General features: G+C 46.5%; 1 protein-coding gene across 5 annotated transcripts in view; it reads right to left on the bottom strand.

Moving 5' to 3' along the window:
- NLRC5 (NLR family CARD domain containing 5) overlaps positions 1 to 15,175 on the bottom strand; it is a 33,679-nt gene that overhangs the window by 15,649 nt on the left and 2,855 nt on the right. For 2 of the 5 annotated variants that reach the window (XR_004499058.1, XM_033517200.1), the window contains exons 3-24: positions 14,704 to 15,091; positions 14,280 to 14,580; positions 12,875 to 12,937; positions 11,687 to 11,752; positions 9,528 to 11,280; positions 9,065 to 9,148; positions 8,624 to 8,707; positions 8,463 to 8,546; positions 7,668 to 7,757; positions 6,761 to 6,811; positions 6,346 to 6,411; positions 6,040 to 6,123; positions 5,622 to 5,705; positions 5,393 to 5,482; positions 4,737 to 4,802; positions 3,605 to 3,682; positions 3,093 to 3,176; positions 2,804 to 2,887; positions 1,752 to 1,841; positions 1,583 to 1,630; positions 1,054 to 1,122; positions 315 to 398 (exon numbers count right to left, since the gene is read on the bottom strand). Coding sequence is in view for 4 of the 5 variants with exons in the window: in XM_033517200.1 (XP_033373091.1) it covers positions 315 to 398; positions 1,054 to 1,122; positions 1,583 to 1,630; positions 1,752 to 1,841; positions 2,804 to 2,887; positions 3,093 to 3,176; positions 3,605 to 3,682; positions 4,737 to 4,802; positions 5,393 to 5,482; positions 5,622 to 5,705; positions 6,040 to 6,123; positions 6,346 to 6,411; positions 6,761 to 6,811; positions 7,668 to 7,757; positions 8,463 to 8,546; positions 8,624 to 8,707; positions 9,065 to 9,148; positions 9,528 to 11,280; positions 11,687 to 11,752; positions 12,875 to 12,937; positions 14,280 to 14,580; positions 14,704 to 14,895 (3,695 nt within the window). In the remaining variant the exon portion in view is untranslated. Of the gene's footprint in view, positions 1 to 314; positions 399 to 1,053; positions 1,123 to 1,582; positions 1,631 to 1,751; positions 1,842 to 2,803; positions 2,888 to 3,092; positions 3,177 to 3,604; positions 3,683 to 4,736; positions 4,803 to 5,392; positions 5,483 to 5,621; positions 5,706 to 6,039; positions 6,124 to 6,345; positions 6,412 to 6,760; positions 6,812 to 7,667; positions 7,758 to 8,462; positions 8,547 to 8,623; positions 8,708 to 9,064; positions 9,149 to 9,527; positions 11,281 to 11,686; positions 11,753 to 12,874; positions 12,938 to 13,444; positions 13,668 to 14,279; positions 14,581 to 14,703; positions 15,092 to 15,175 lie in introns of those variants that run through there. The other 3 variants (XM_015639571.2, XM_015639572.2, XM_015639574.2) reach the window with 3 other exon arrangements.

Here is a 15,175-nt window from a genome sequence, read left to right as displayed (position 1 = left end):
AGGAGCTCTTGCTCTGGCTGTACTAGGACCCAAGGTCTCGAGGAACAGATGACAACAATTGTTTCTAGACACAGGACTGAGGAAGATTATGAGAGCACACACATGTTCTGGGGCCTTTACACACTGCTGTGGTAGACTGAGAGAACTTTCAAAGATCTCTTTTGAGCAGGACAGTCAAAAGTCTGGGTTAAACCAAGTATCTGGGTGAAGTTCTGTGTGGAGTTGGGGAGGATGTGGTGAGAGGAGAGCTGATGGACACCAAATCTGTGTCTGGGGTTGGGGAGACAGACAGACAGACAGACAGACTGACTTACTTGATTTCTGTCAGCTGGGGACATTGAGCCAGTATCTGGCACAGCCTGGTCACATCCTCTGGACCCACTTTGCAGTCCCTGAGACTGAAGCAAAGCACTCAGGATCTGAACATGACCACCGGATGCCAGCATTCCCTGCATATCCCAGAGCCTCACATCCCAGGACAAGGCCTGTCGTGACCCTCTCGCTTCCACTACACACACTTTGCTACCCTCAGTGTAGGACTAAGAAATCAAAACCTGTGACAAGCAGATGACTCCACCATCCCTGAGCTGATTCGAGAGAGCCAATCCACCAAAATACCAATGCTTTGGGTGTTACCTCCCTAGAACCACATCACTGGTGGTTCACTCAGTTGTCTCAGGAGACTGGACAGCATCTTTCCCTGCCCAGCACGCTTTTGGCTCTCCCAGAGGAGGGCTGGAAATGGTGCCTCCTGTGTCCTTCTCCAAGAAGGAGGTCACAGAAGCCTTTTTGGGTGACAAACTGGCAGGTCTCCATGGGATGAGCAGAGTCACACACATCCCTCTCTCCTTATTTATGGGTAGAAACTTCCTCTGCTGGGAAGCAAGACAATCCCCTCAAACCAAGCCAAAGCTGCACTATTTATTTTCCTCTCTGAGGAGACACAGCTGGAGGGATGGGTCTGTCCCACACAGCACACTGCCCTAAAGACACAAACCCCACCATCACCCTCCCTCCAGTCCTGCTGACAAAGGGAACCCGGGGCTGCCATACCGAAAGCACCGTCCTTGGGCTTCCTCCTTGGGATGTGCCAGGGAAACACTTCTCCATCTGCTGGTACTTCTGGGGAAAGAACAGCTCAGCCCATGAGTTGTGCTGATGTTCTTGCCCCGTGAACATCATGTTCTTGCCACAACTCCCCATGAAGGGGGCGAGGCGGTGGCAGTGGCCTCGTGTTCCAATCTGCCAGAATGACGTTCATCCCATCCCCAGAAGAAAAAGAGCCTTGCTAGCCCTCTTCCAGCCTCCAGAGGGTTCTGCACCCACTCAGCCCTTGGGCACCTGCTGTGTCCTGGCCCAGCAGGGTGATGCCTGCAGCCTGTCTCAGCAGCTGGATGCTGCTGGCTGCTCCGTGCCCTCAGCCTGCTGCCGATCCATCAGCCATGAGACAGCTCACTGTGCTTCCCCCACCCTGGCTGGAGTTTGGCTCTTTAATTGACACACCTCAGGGACCCACACATCACCTTCTGCTTAGAACTTCACAAGAAGTTTTCAAGGCTTATATGAGTGGATATGGTTTTACCTGACTCTTTCCCAAAAGGTCAGATGAACCACCTGTGTGAGTCCTAAGCTGTAACCAGAAAAGAACATCATCAGCATGGGTTTTAACACAAGCTCCTGTACCACTCCTCAAACCCCACAGCTTGAGGTTTTAAATAGCAAAAGAATACAAAAAGTACTCCTGGTCATACCTGAGGCTCATTGTTTTAATGTGTTCCAGAGTAGTTAATGACTGAGCTAAGAAAAACACAGAGTCCAGGGAGATCTGGTTGTTGTTAAACCTACAGGAAGTAAAGATGAAATCAGCTGCTGCAAGCACAACTGATAAAAATTAACACCACTCCAGAGAACAGTGATCCTTGTGCAGCACTCCCAGGCTGCTTCTTTGCTACCTTCTGCCTGTGTTTCCAGCTACAGCTCTACAAACACAACTCACCCCCACTTATTTTAAATTCATCCTTCACTTTCAGAAAATCACAGAATAACCAAGGCTGGAATGGACCTCTAGAGCTGATCTAGTCAAACTCTCCTGCTCAGAGGAGGGTTAGCACAGAGGAGACTGCTCAGGACATTGAACAGCTGGGTTTTTAACACCTCCAAAGAGAATTCACAGTTTCTCAGGGAAACCTGTTCTAGTGATATTATCTGTAACTGGAACATTCTTGGCTTGAGAACAGTTTAATTAATCGAACAGGAACAATAAATATTTCTTTCAGTAGTGCAGAATGGTGCCTTAAGGCACAGTCCTGTACAGAGCACCTGGAATGGGAGCGCCAGGTGAAATGCCCAGATGAACACAAGCCACCACAGCAGATGAATTCAGACTCCACCACTGAAGCTGGGTCTCCCCAGCACTTCCCTTCCTTCAGAGCTGTTCCCCTCAGGAGAGGAGGGACTGCTCCTCCTCCCAGTGAGGAGCTTGAAGAAGAAAAGTCCAGTGTGTTGCTAAAGGCCTCAGGCTGTTTGAGAAACCAGGTGCCACACCTGACATCAGACCACCTGTCTCCTTCATGGAGCAGCGAGCACTGAGGCTCCTGGGCTCTGAACCCAGTCAAGCTTCAAGTGGAGACAATCTGTTCTGGTCTGGAGGTGGGGACAGAGCAGACAGCACAGTGCCTCTGCCCAACACAGACTATTACTGCACCTGACTGTGAAGAGCCCTTCCCAAATGTGCACTGTGCTTCCACAAAAAATACTTCACAAATCCCAACCCATGCATAAGCAGAAAACAGGAGATACTCACTTGAGACAATGCAACATTTTCAGTTTTGGGAGGCACTGAAACAGCTGCAACAACCCCTCATCTCCCAGATAATTACGTGATAGGCTAGGATTTAAAGAAAGGCATTTAATTTTCACTGTAAAAGAACCCAATAGGCACCATCAGCTCTATTATCTGTATGCACAGCCACGTCTTACAGCAGGCTATGCCTCTACCACACTCTACACAACACTGCAGAACAAACAAGTGGCATTTTTTCAGCATCCCAAATAACTGTAGGTAAACTCTGTTGGAGCTAAGGAGGACTCACTCCAGCTCAGAGATGTGGCCACATTCCTTCAGGACTGCACACAGATTCTTCAGGTCACTGGCTTGAAAATTACAGTCTGTCAGTCTGTGGGGGAAAAAAGAAATCCATCATCCAGGTCTGCAGGATTTCCAACAAGGTTGTAAACTTCACTCCTCTGAAAACTAGAGAATTGATGAAGAGATAATACTGAAATTAAACAATCCCACTGAAACACCTCGCTGCTTCCCAGCTCCCCCAGAGTCTCCAGGTGACAGGCCACCCCTGCCTGGCACTGCAGGTCCCTGGGTCCTTTGTAAGGCACAGGGTGGGCACCAGGTCTCAGCCCCTTGCCAGGGTCTCCAGCCATTCCCCCCACCCAGGGCAGAGCCTGCAGCTCCCCTGGCAGCTGCACCCCGAGCTGCTGGCACTGCAGAGATTCCCAGTTCTCTTGTGATTCACCCCTTAGAGATGCAGGTGAAATAGGAGCCAGAGGTAGGACCTGCATGTAATACAATGAAAACTGGCCAGGGTACCTTATTTTCTGGGAGGTGGCAGGTGTCTGGTTTTCCTCCTCATGTTGTTGGTCATCAGTAGAGGACACAGGCTCTTCCCTAAGTGAGCACAAAACCAAAGGTAAAACTCTTCTGCTTTGGCAATTTGGCAGATCCCTGGGGCTACCCTGGCTCCAGCCCACGTCTGTATCTTGCCAATTGCAAACTCTCCTTTTCTAACCAAATATTTGAACATGCAGGCAACTGGGGAGAAGGGGAAAGAGACATTTCTATCTAAGTTTGATGGAGAAGTCAGCTTTTGCTGAATTTAGCTTTTGCCTAAATAAGTTTTGTCAAGAGCTTGTAGAAAAATCTGACTATTCGTGATTAAATGGAACTATCTATGACTAAGTAAACTGCAACACTGTAAGTGAAAGCTACAACTATAAACAGTAAAACTATAACTAGATCTGACTATTCATAACGAAATGGAATATGCAAAACCTAAAATATCAGAGTTTGAAATATCACCTGCTGCCTTAAAGGAGTCCACAGATCATGTGTCTCAGGCTGTCACTCTCTTTCAAGCACTGGGCTGTGCCCCACGACAGCTCTGCTGTTTCTGGCATAGAGCTGGAATGCAGGTGTGTACCATGGGAAATGCTATTTTACAGTGGGCTCAGGCCACAGAGAGCAAGGGTATAAATAGTGAACCTCAAGTTCCAGGAGCAACAGGAAACCACTTCTTGCTTCAAAACTTTTGGGTTGAGCTGTTTTAACCATAATTTTCTGAGGGGAAAAATTCAGCTCCAAACATGATTTAGGAGTACTGTGATCCAGAATGAATAGTGTTCTGAACCACAGGGATCTGTGAATCTTTTCAGATTTTGGTGTGGAATTCACTTGTTTTTTTACCCTCACTGTTGACAGCACAGGTGCCTGCTCTGCTTAGGATGCTGTGGGATGAAATGTGCTCTAGAGACACAGAACACTCCAGAAGGCAGTGACAAATTTTAAAGTGGCTGAGAAAGCCACTTCAGACAGTTCTACATTTAGATTTGGGGGCTGGGGTGGGAGGCAGGAACTGCTGTGAAGTGTTACCCTTGGTACCTACACAGAATGCAAGCACTAAACAGGATGCTGAGATAACACCATTTGTGCACACACAGCCTACCTAGGAGGAAGGGAAGCAAACTCCCTGTCTTCTCTAAATCTCAGGACTGCAGTATCATTACAAAGGCTGTGGAGAAGAGAAGTAATCAATCAATGTCGTGGTTTGGTTATTTACAGGACTTCCTGTTTGGTTCTGTTCTGCAGAGCTCTAGTGATAGCAACCACTTGTGCTTAAAACACTCCCAAAGCAAGCAAAAATAATCTCCATCAGTTTGAAATTCTGGTTGGATCAAATTATGCACTACCTGATGATGCAGTTTCTCTGAATCACTAGACAAAGCACAGGCAAAATTGCTGTACTTGAACTCCAGTGTGTTTCCAAGTGAAAGCCACAGAGGAGAATTTCCAGTTCTGCTCCAGGAGGTGTCACCAGTTCTCTCACACTCGGCAGAGATCCTGTCCCAAAACTTCCCGAGGCAGAGAGCAGGGAAGCATTTTAAAACTCCCCCATGCATTAAAGGACAGCCAGTTTTGCAAGCACTCAAATTCTGGTTGATGGCCCTGATAAAATCAGCTTACAGAAACACATCACCAGGTTCCAGTGTTAGCAGCCACCCTGGGACATGTCCTTCACCCACCACACTCCTGAAGTAACTCAACAAAATCCCAGACTTGTATGTTGGGATTAACCCCAGGAATGACTCAAGACCCACATACCTGACCTGCACCTCCATCACCTTCTGGCAGCTATTTACTGACTTCAACAGGCTGCAAATGCCAGTGACAGAGAGGCGGTTTCGACTGAGACTAAGAAAGAAAAAGGCAATTAGGTGGTCCCTGAAATCCCACAGGACTGTCCTAGTGAAGCAGCTAGCAGTGTTCTTCCTGCTTGAAACCATTTCCCTTCAGAAGGGGGCAGGTTGGATTTGTACAAGGCAACACTTACTTCAGCTGCTTTGAAATTGATATACAGGGGAGGCTTTCCACCAGACAACTGCAGCCTTCATCTCCAAGCATGTTGCCTGATAAACTGAAGCATTTTCCAGTTAGTGGGGACTAATTTTAACAGTAAAAACAAAGCCCTTAAAACCTGCTTGTTTTCCCTTTCCTACAATTTCTTTTTTTGTCTGGACTGTTCTTCTGTCTCAGATCAATCTTCCCTGCTTATTTCTGTATGAATCAACTTCAGACAAAAAAGTTTTAGCTCTTGGGCAACAAGATTCAGGTTTTAGACCCAAACCATCTTGCTTAAGAAAACCTATTATCTTTAAGGCCCATTCCAACCCAAACCAGTCTGTGATCCTATGATCCCCTGCTCCCACACCACCTGCCTACAGCCAACAGGAAGGAAAGGAGGCACTCACTCCACTTCAGAGAGACAGGGACAGCTCTGGAGAAGGTCCACAATCATCCTGGCATGTTGGGAAGACAATCTGTGGTCCTGCAAGCTGAGAACAGGAAAGGCTTGGTGAGCAGTGAGGGGATGGGGGTGCCCCTGGCTGGCCCAGGTAGGATTTCTATTGTCATTTTTAGTTACTGATTCAGGTTTATTCCAAACTTTCCCACTAGTGGAAATATCCTCGTCCTTAAGGATGAACACATGTGCTTTTCTTGCCCTTCTATAGTACCTGTCAAATCACACCAGCAGGACTTTCAGTGTCTGCTCTTACCATAAATTCACACATCTAGTTGGAATTATGGGTTCTTTATTCTCTTCCAACTTCAAATCCAAAGATCTGCAAACAAGCAAAATATTTGGCTTTTAACATGCCTTCATGAAATATCTGACAGCTTGGGTCCTGGTTAATATTTCCCAGCAGAAAGCACAAGGTTCTGTGTTCCTTCAGCACTTTTGCTATAGAAACACGGCACCTCGAGCTTACCCAGGCACTAAAGAGCTGCTTTTGTGGATCTGGCTGTAGGTGTGTGCAAAGCCAGCTGTTTTGGTGACACTTCCCACTGCTCAGGCACACCCAGCTGAGGGCAGTGGCCAGCAGTTCTGTCACTGTGGTCTGGGGTGACCCCAAGCTGATGGCTTCGATCAGCACAAGCCAACACAGCCCAACCACAAGCACAGCATCTCACCTTTCAGCTTCCCCAGGGGCGCCAGAAAAATAAATAATCATGGTGTCCCCCCTGAAAAAGAGATCCAGGTCAATATTAGGGAAGAGGTGGAAGGATGGCATTTATTTAGCAGGGTGTTTAGTAAGGAACAAAGCTGTTGCCTGGATGCCAGAGAGGGCAGTGTCTGTCTCAGCAGCTCATTGCCACAGCCAAGCAGCAGCCACATGCCCAGAGGGCAAAGGACACTCCACGTGTTGAGCTGGGGCTGCAGTGCAGATGAGACAGTCACACAGCAAAAAAGATTGGGCCAGGATTGTTTTTTTTATTATTCTTATTATTTTTTTTGCAAGACCACAAGTTTGTTGGAAAGAGATTCAGTAGAAACTCCCCTCCAGCAAGAAAAATGTGAAAAAGCCATATGCAATTTGAATTACACCAGGGATTACTTTGGCCTATTAAACTTAGAACAATCACAAGAGCCAGAATGATTTTAAAGATCTGCCCTTTGTCATCCTGGACACATGAAAACCCCAAAACCTGTAATTTAAAGGAACATAGAGCTAGAGCTAAATTCACACATTTTCACTAAACTTAGCTGACTGATAGCAAATTTATGCTAGTTGGTAAAAAATTTCCTTTCTGATATACTGCAGAGCTTAAAAGCAAGTTTAAATTCTGTTATACAAGAAGAAATATCACACCCTGCAAATGGTTTTATAAGGATAAAATGACCTATTAAAAATACAAAGAGGAAGTACATGGTACGATGAATTCACATTTTGTTTCCAACAGAAAAGAAAAAATGAGTCAAACTGATTCTTGTTCACTTCAGTTAGCCAACAGTTAAGCTGAAAAACAGTGTCTATTTTAAGTCAGCATCTAAAGAGACAGCCTACTTGCTTTTGTGAGAGCTCTCATGTACTCATACCTGGCACACAGCTCAGTAACATTTTGACACATGATGCCTTCCTTTGCCAAACTGAGAACAGCATTCAAGGAAAGATTGTTGTTGCTCAGGCTGTGAACATGAGGAAAAAATGGAACCTCAGCTGCTGGACCCCACAGCATGTTCTTTTGTTACACAAATGCCCTCTTCTCTGCCCCCCAAACATCCTGAAGCACACCATCTTTTAGTTAGGGTATTTCTCAAAAACTTCTGAAATTTCCATCTAGGACTCAACAAAAGCATCATCAGATGACAGCTCCCATGTATTTAGAATCAGAGGTAACTTTTCTATGTGCATCAGAATGATCATTAACCAGTTTTGGGTTAATTAGTGGAGGTAGTTCATACCTTCATGATTACACCACTGATCCACAGTGCAGTTTAACTCCCACTACAACAAATCCAATTTAAGTATGGCTTATCAAAGCAAGGAGGCCTGAACACAATCCTCCATCCTCTGAGGAATTATTCTTTAATTGCATATTTGTTCTGTTTCATTACTTGTTGGACCTCATTAGACATGGAACACAAGATCTTGCTTCTAACAAATCCTCTGCTTGTTCTCAGGGCCACAGGGCAGCGTTCCTGAGAGGCTCCAAGGGATCCTGCCTGAGAGCAGCGCTCTGTGTGTGTGACAGAGATGGGTGAGGGAGTGAGGATTACAAATGGCACTGTTTTCTGCCTTTTCTGTAGGATAAGCTGCTTCCCTGAGGGCAGGGACTCAAGCTGATGCCCCACATCTTCACAGTAGCCAAGGTTTAAGCTATTTTTACTCACTCTACTTTCTTCAGCTTTTCCATTTTGGAAAACAGGTCCATCACCCTCTTCACTTCTGGGTCCCGTATCCGATTGCCCTGCAAGCTGCACATGGATTCATTCTCATTAGTGTCCCAAAGAAGGAATGGTTGATTTGATGGTCATTGCCACAACACACTCACTTTATTTCCTCAAGCTGGAGGCACTGTGATGCAGCCTGGACCAAGCTGGTCATCCCCTCAGCTGTGATGCTCCCCCCTGTCAGCCTGGAAAGAGAAAGGATCACTCAAACCAAGCAAAAGGGGTTTTTTGTGGGGGATTTTTTGGGGGATTTGCTACAATCCCCTGCAGCACATGGCAAGCCTGTCTCAGACCTGTGCCTGCACCATGTGCCCAGCACACAGACACAGAAGCAGCAGTCTGGCTCTGCCACCCACAACCGAATTCACACTCCTTTTTCCAGCTGGGCAGCACAAAACAAGAGCCACAGGTGTCTGTGCTGCTCTGTGCAGCACTGTCACCCTCATGCACTGCACAGATCAGCCTGGGGTGAGCCAATGTCGCTGAATTACAGAGGACAGACAGGAAGGGAAAAGGCACTGGTGTTACAAGCGAGGACTTACTCAAGTTTCTTCAGGCTCCCCATTCCTTGCAAGGCCTTTGAAAGAGCAGCAGCAAAGTTATCACCACATCTCCTGCTACGAAAACTGAAATGTGAAGAAAAGGGGAAAAAGACAAACACATCAAAAGCTGAGATTCTCATTTGCTTCATTCACTCTTCCATCACATTGAGAAGATGCCTATCATCTTCCCTCTTATCTACTGCATTAACTGGCCTGTTGTTTATCTTAATCAAAATGGAAAAACAAACAAAAAGTACAGCCAGGATGGGTTTATCACCTTATTATCCTTCAATCACTCAAATTCATTATTTCATACATTTCTGCAGTACTGAATTTATGCTGTTCAGATCAAATTTTCTCACATCATCTCTCTTTCTCTCTTCTAAAACAAATGTGAGGTTTGACCTTCCAATCCCTTAGCCCTTCTCCCCACCCACCAGTTCAGAGCACTCACTGTGTTTACCTCAAGTGTTCCACATTTTTACAGCCAGCCAGAACCTCCAAACAGTCAGTGTCCACAAGACATCCTGCAAAATCCAAACAAATCAAATCCTGGCCCGAGTTTATGACAAAAACCAAAGCCGACATGTCCAGCATCGTCAGTCTGAAGTTTTTAAACTCGTACTTGAAATTCAGCAGGTTCCCAATGTGCTGGGCTACTTCGAGGTTTTGTGTTTCAAAGGTGCAGTGGCAGAGCTCAAGGACCTTAGGCCCTGACAGATGAGTGGCTGCCAGTTTCTTGAGAGACTGTAGGATCACATCCTGCTTTTCCTGCACCCAAGCTTCATCTTGCTCTGCCAGCAGCATGAGGAATGTCCTACACTCTCTTGACGACAAACCCGAGAGAAATATGTGAAAACTCTCCATAAACTCAGTCTTTGTCTCATTTTTTGAAGTCCACTTCGACTTCAGGAAGAATTTCTTCTTCAAGTGGTTCTTGTCCACCCTCCTACTCACCATGAGACACAGTGCTGCAAAAAACTCCTGCAAGCTCAGGTGCACAAAGGCATAGCCAACCTCTGGGCATGTGCCACTCGTCTTCACCTCAAAGACAGTCAGCAATCCATGCAACAAAGCAAATTCCTTCACGTCCTCGGGAATATCACCAACATAAAATACAAGTTTCTTCTCTTCCAGGCCTCTCAGTGCAAGATCAAACAGACCCAAAATGGCCTTTTTGTTACAGTTCAGCTGAGTCTCCTCATCACCTGCACAGTCTCCTTGCTGCTTGTTTAGGAAGATGAGAAACATTTTGATATAAAACTGTGTCATAGTCTGAGGAAGCTCCACACTCATCTGGTGTTTAAGGAGCAAATACTCCAAGCAGATGCACACAATGTTACACAGAGCAGGGATGAGGCACATGCTGAGGAGTTTGGTGTTGTTCTTCACGTGGGCAATGGCTTGTTCTCTGCAGGAATGCTGACAAAAATAGTGGCTAACATATTCCTCAACCTTCTCATGGTCAAATCCCCAAATCTCTGCCAGCACACTTACTGTATACAATAAAAATCCAGGCAGCCTCTTAGGTCGGCTGGTGACCAACACTGTGCAACCAGGCAGGATCTTCCCATGACAGAGGTCTGCAAAGAGCTGGGATATGGACACAGGGCAGGTCGGAGCTGGGCCTCCCTTAGAGGAGGATGACACGTCCATGTTAGCTGCAAACTCATCCAGCCCATCAAAGATGATCAGAGTCTGCTGGGCACTCTCCAGGAGGCCCTGGAACACTGCATCAGGGCTGTCCTCTGGCTGAAGGAACATGTCAAACAAAAGCTCCTTCAGTGTCAATTTTCTTTTTAACAAATTCAGCTGCCGAAACTCAAACAGGAAAGTGAAGTGAAACTGAGGTAGGACACCTTCTGCCCATTTCTGACAAATCCTGTGCATCAGCCTGGTCTTGCCTGTGCCTGGTTTGCCAAACAAAAAGATCACCTTGGTCATGTGCGATGGGGCCTCGCTACAAAGCAGATCTGACACTTTCACAGCTGTGTCTGCACATTCCTCTGGCTCAGGAGCACCTGCCACGTCCCCCCGGGGTCTCTCTGCTCTCTCTTTAAACAACCTGGGGGCTTTGCTCTGACGGATGACAACGTTGACAAAGGTTTGGTTGAAAGGCAGTGGCTGTGCTTGTTCTTCTGCTCCTGCTTCTCTCCTGCTTCCGTATCTCTGGAGGATAGAGTTGATGAGGAGATGCTGGTACTTCACAGATGAATCTAAGAGAGAAGACAAGAGAGGGGCTATGAGGGTGAAAATGTTAGTCATGACAGATCCAAAATACTAACACTTGGAGAAGCAATGGCCCTGCTCAGAGGTTGCTGGGTAGAAATGACGAATTTTTAACTCCTGAAAATAACCTATAACTTTTCCTAATTTTTCACAGGGGCCAAAGAAGAGCAACATACAGGAAAAAGATGAAACAGCTTTATATGAAAACTAAATCTTACTATCTCTAAGATGAGAATTAGGCATTTGTGTATTATTTCCTGTTCACTAGCTCCCTCTTCACCCATGCTGGCCTCTTAATGCTGGAAGCTGATTTCCTGGGCATTTCTGCAAAGACATTAAATATATCCTTTCCTCAGAGGGAAGCTCAGCACAGCTTCTGGAATATCCACATACCCAGTCGCTGCTGTTTGGCATCCTTGTCACTCCCAGAGCTGCTGCAACGGTGACGGCGAGCAGACCCTGGAAATGGAAAGGTCAGAACCATGTCAAGAGAGTATTTTGAATGGCAGCAATTAAAGCTGGGCAAGACTCTCCAGGAAAGCATTTGGGGAGCTGAAGAGGAAAAACTGCACAGACAAAACTGTTTGTAAAATCAGGCTGAGATTAATGAATTGCTTTTTCTGAGATGGGCCACAAGCACTTCCCTTGGGTCTTTTTGTAGGCTGGATGATGTGCCTGCCTCACTTTGAACAGAGGAACTGCTTTGACATCCTGGAAAACATGGCAGGGAATATCTGTTTCTGGGAAATGCAGGGCCTACAGATTCCTGAGGTTGTTTATAGTGGTTAATTTCCTGTTTTTTATGGTGCACTGTCAGATGGGAAGAATGGATAGAGCTGAGAGAGGCCCATGTCTTTCTTAACTGGTCTTAGTAACTTCAGCACTATTTTCAAATTTCCATTCCGCCAGCAACTGGCAAGATGGACTCACTAGGACACCACAGAAGCTGGCAGCAGTCTGAATGTCCTGAATTGTTCACTTCTTTCTTCTTATTCTCAAGATCTTAAACCTGCAGGTGACACACAGGACAGTGTAGTGTGACATTTGCAGTGCTGTGACTCAGAAGTCTCTGAGCAAAAAGCAGAGGCAAAAGTGTCTCTTCATGATCTGCACCATCTAGGAAAGTCTCCATTCCAAATTCACCCCTGAAGAAAACCCTACTATCTGTTCTCTTAAGCTCCTATTCTGACAACTCTGGACTGGTTTCTGCTTCATCAATGCCTGAATAGTTTTTCTGCTCTCCCTTTAAAAACCAAACCAACTTCCTCCACCTACCAATGAGCTGACCACAGTAAAATGGCTTTTGTAGATTGGTGGGAGATTCCTGCAGAGAAATTAAAATGAGTGGGTTCCTTAGCAGGGAGTCAGCAAGGCTTTTCTGAAATTCAGGAAGAGAAAATAAAACAAGGGAGGTTCACGTGCAAAGCACAAAGAAAAGAACAATGAACTGTGAAGTTGCAGTGGCTTCTCCACACCTTGCCAGTGCTGAGGGTCAATACCTGGGACATTTGGAGCAGGAGGCCATGAGCAGAGAAGATAAACTCCACGAGCACAGTGTCCCAGGGTGTGTTCCAGCCTTACCTTTTGGCACAGGTGATCGAGCTCTCATATCTGTGTCTGCTTCTTCTGTCTGGCTGAAGTTACCTGAAGGAGTTGAATGGAAAATTAATTATGATTAGTGTGAAATTTGGAGTGAGGCTGGCCAGAGACAAAGAGCAAGCACTTTGCAATGCAGACAGTGGCACAAACCAAGACTCAGTACAACGGATGCAAACATCCAGGTTTTGTGGTCCCCATCTGATCTTTTCCTTCCAGATTACTCTATAGTAAAGGTAATTTTGCTCTCAAGACAGAAGAAAAACAACTTTACTCTCTGATACAAACAAACTTGGAGTGTGGGCAACTTTAGGTGATCTAAAACCACATTGTGGCCCAAAAGGGAAGCCCTACTTTCCCTGCAAAGAAGGGTTTTCTATGAATAAACCACTGGCAGAGTCATGAGTCCAGTCAAGAGCCTTTTCTGACTCACTGCATAGCCCAAAGCTGCCACAAAACCCCCTCAGCACAGCCAGAAGCAATTCACTTTCAGAAGGATTAGTGATGCTCAGCTGTCACTACAGAAGTTAAACCATTATAAGCCAGCTCCAAAACCTTAAGGGACATCTTCTTTTATGGTATGTCACAGTATCAAAAGGCTGAAAACTATTTCAGCTTCAGTCCTGAGGGAAATCCTCCAGCATTCTCTGTTGGTTGTCTGGCCTTTGCCCTGTTTCATCCCAGCCAAAGTAGCTGCTGCTGCTGCACTTGGGTTCAAAGGCTGCATCCGCCCATCTGATGTAACCAGTAAGGCTTCCTGCAAACCCACGAGTGTGTGAAAGACAGTACCACTGAGAAGGACTCATCCTGTAAGACTTCCTGCAGAAAAGAAGAATTAATCACCAGATAAAGCAACCCACTAGAGGAGAAGCACAGCTTAGCTGGTGCCACACCCTTCACAAAGCAGAGCGTGCACACTCTGTGTAGTTTGTAAGATAACACACACTAACTGATCGTGGTCCCTATGAATTGCCTCATTTTCTTCTAAAGCCACTGCCCCTGATTATGAGAAATATGGAGAAGTGGTTTTCCGTGGTTATTTTAAAAATTCTGTATTCCTTGCCTTTCTTGATCAGGAAAATCTAAAAAAATAACAATTAAAAGTCCACAGAAGAGATTGGAATCTTTTCTCCTTCAATTAAATCCACCCAAAAGTTGTATCTCAGCTTTATTTGAGGTGGGGGTACACACTTTTTATTGGTTTCATCTGTTAATGTCAGGGGGTTTTTACCTCAAATTACATTTCTAAGCCAGAAGTTGTGCTTCCAAGGAAAACAAGGCCATGCAAGGGAGGGCACTGGTGGTCCCACTGCCTAGACTGGGTGATGGTAATGGGTGGCCAAGGCGTTGGCTGTGCTTGGTCAGGGGAATCTGGCCTGACCTCTCTTACCTTCTCCCACAGAGCTCATGAGCAGGACCTCCAGATCCAGGGGCAGGTCACATTCCATGCAGACAGACTGTGCAAAGTGGCTCCAGGCAGCAGGACCAGCCTCCTCCAGCAGCTCAAGGAGCAGTGAGGTTTTATGTCTGGGGTTGGTGATGGCACCCAGGCTGCCCAGGGCTGCCTCGGGGATGAAGTGCTGGGAGGTGGTGAGCAGCCAGTCGGGACAGTGAGCGAGGAGCTCCACGAGCTGGGGACGGGCTCTTGCTACAGCTGCTTGCAGGTCTAGGTCCTCATTCTGAAACGGGGGCTGGAGGGATGAAAACCAAGGGTAGCAGTGGGCACAGGGGCAAGAAATGTTCACCCACACCCACACAGCCCTGCATGGACTGATCTGCTTTTCTACCCCTTGGCCTAACCCAGAATTTCTTACCCTTAGTCCTGAGTTCAGAACAGAGATTTGAGCCCAGTCACAGGGGTGAAAGGATGGCAGTCCTTGTCTGCACAGTGCCTGACAGCAGGACTGTGAAGGACAGGGGCAACCCATGGGACATTCTGGCACCAGCCAAGAAGAAGCTGTTGACATCTGTATTGCTGCAGATAACAAATATAACATCCCAGGCATCTCTCACATGTACCAGGACCTCTGGGGATGCCAAGGATGTTTTTGTTACTGTTCAAGAATGCTTACATTGAGTCAAAGCCTTTTCTGCTTCTCATAACACCCTACCAACCAATAGGCTGGGGATGCACAAGGAGTTGGGAGGGAACACAGGACAGCTGACTTGAACTGGCCATGACATCGTGCTCAGAACACAAAGCTAGGGTAAGAAGGAAGAAGGCAGGGGGTTAGAGTGATGTTTGTCTTCCCAGATCACCATTATGTATGATGAAGCCCTGTTTTC

This window comes from Parus major, chromosome 11 (assembly GCF_001522545.3).
Source record: "Parus major isolate Abel chromosome 11, Parus_major1.1, whole genome shotgun sequence".
Classification (NCBI taxonomy): Eukaryota; Metazoa; Chordata; class Aves; order Passeriformes; family Paridae; genus Parus; species Parus major.
Note: the sequence above shows the minus strand (reverse complement) of the source record. Positions and strands in the feature narration are given on the sequence as shown.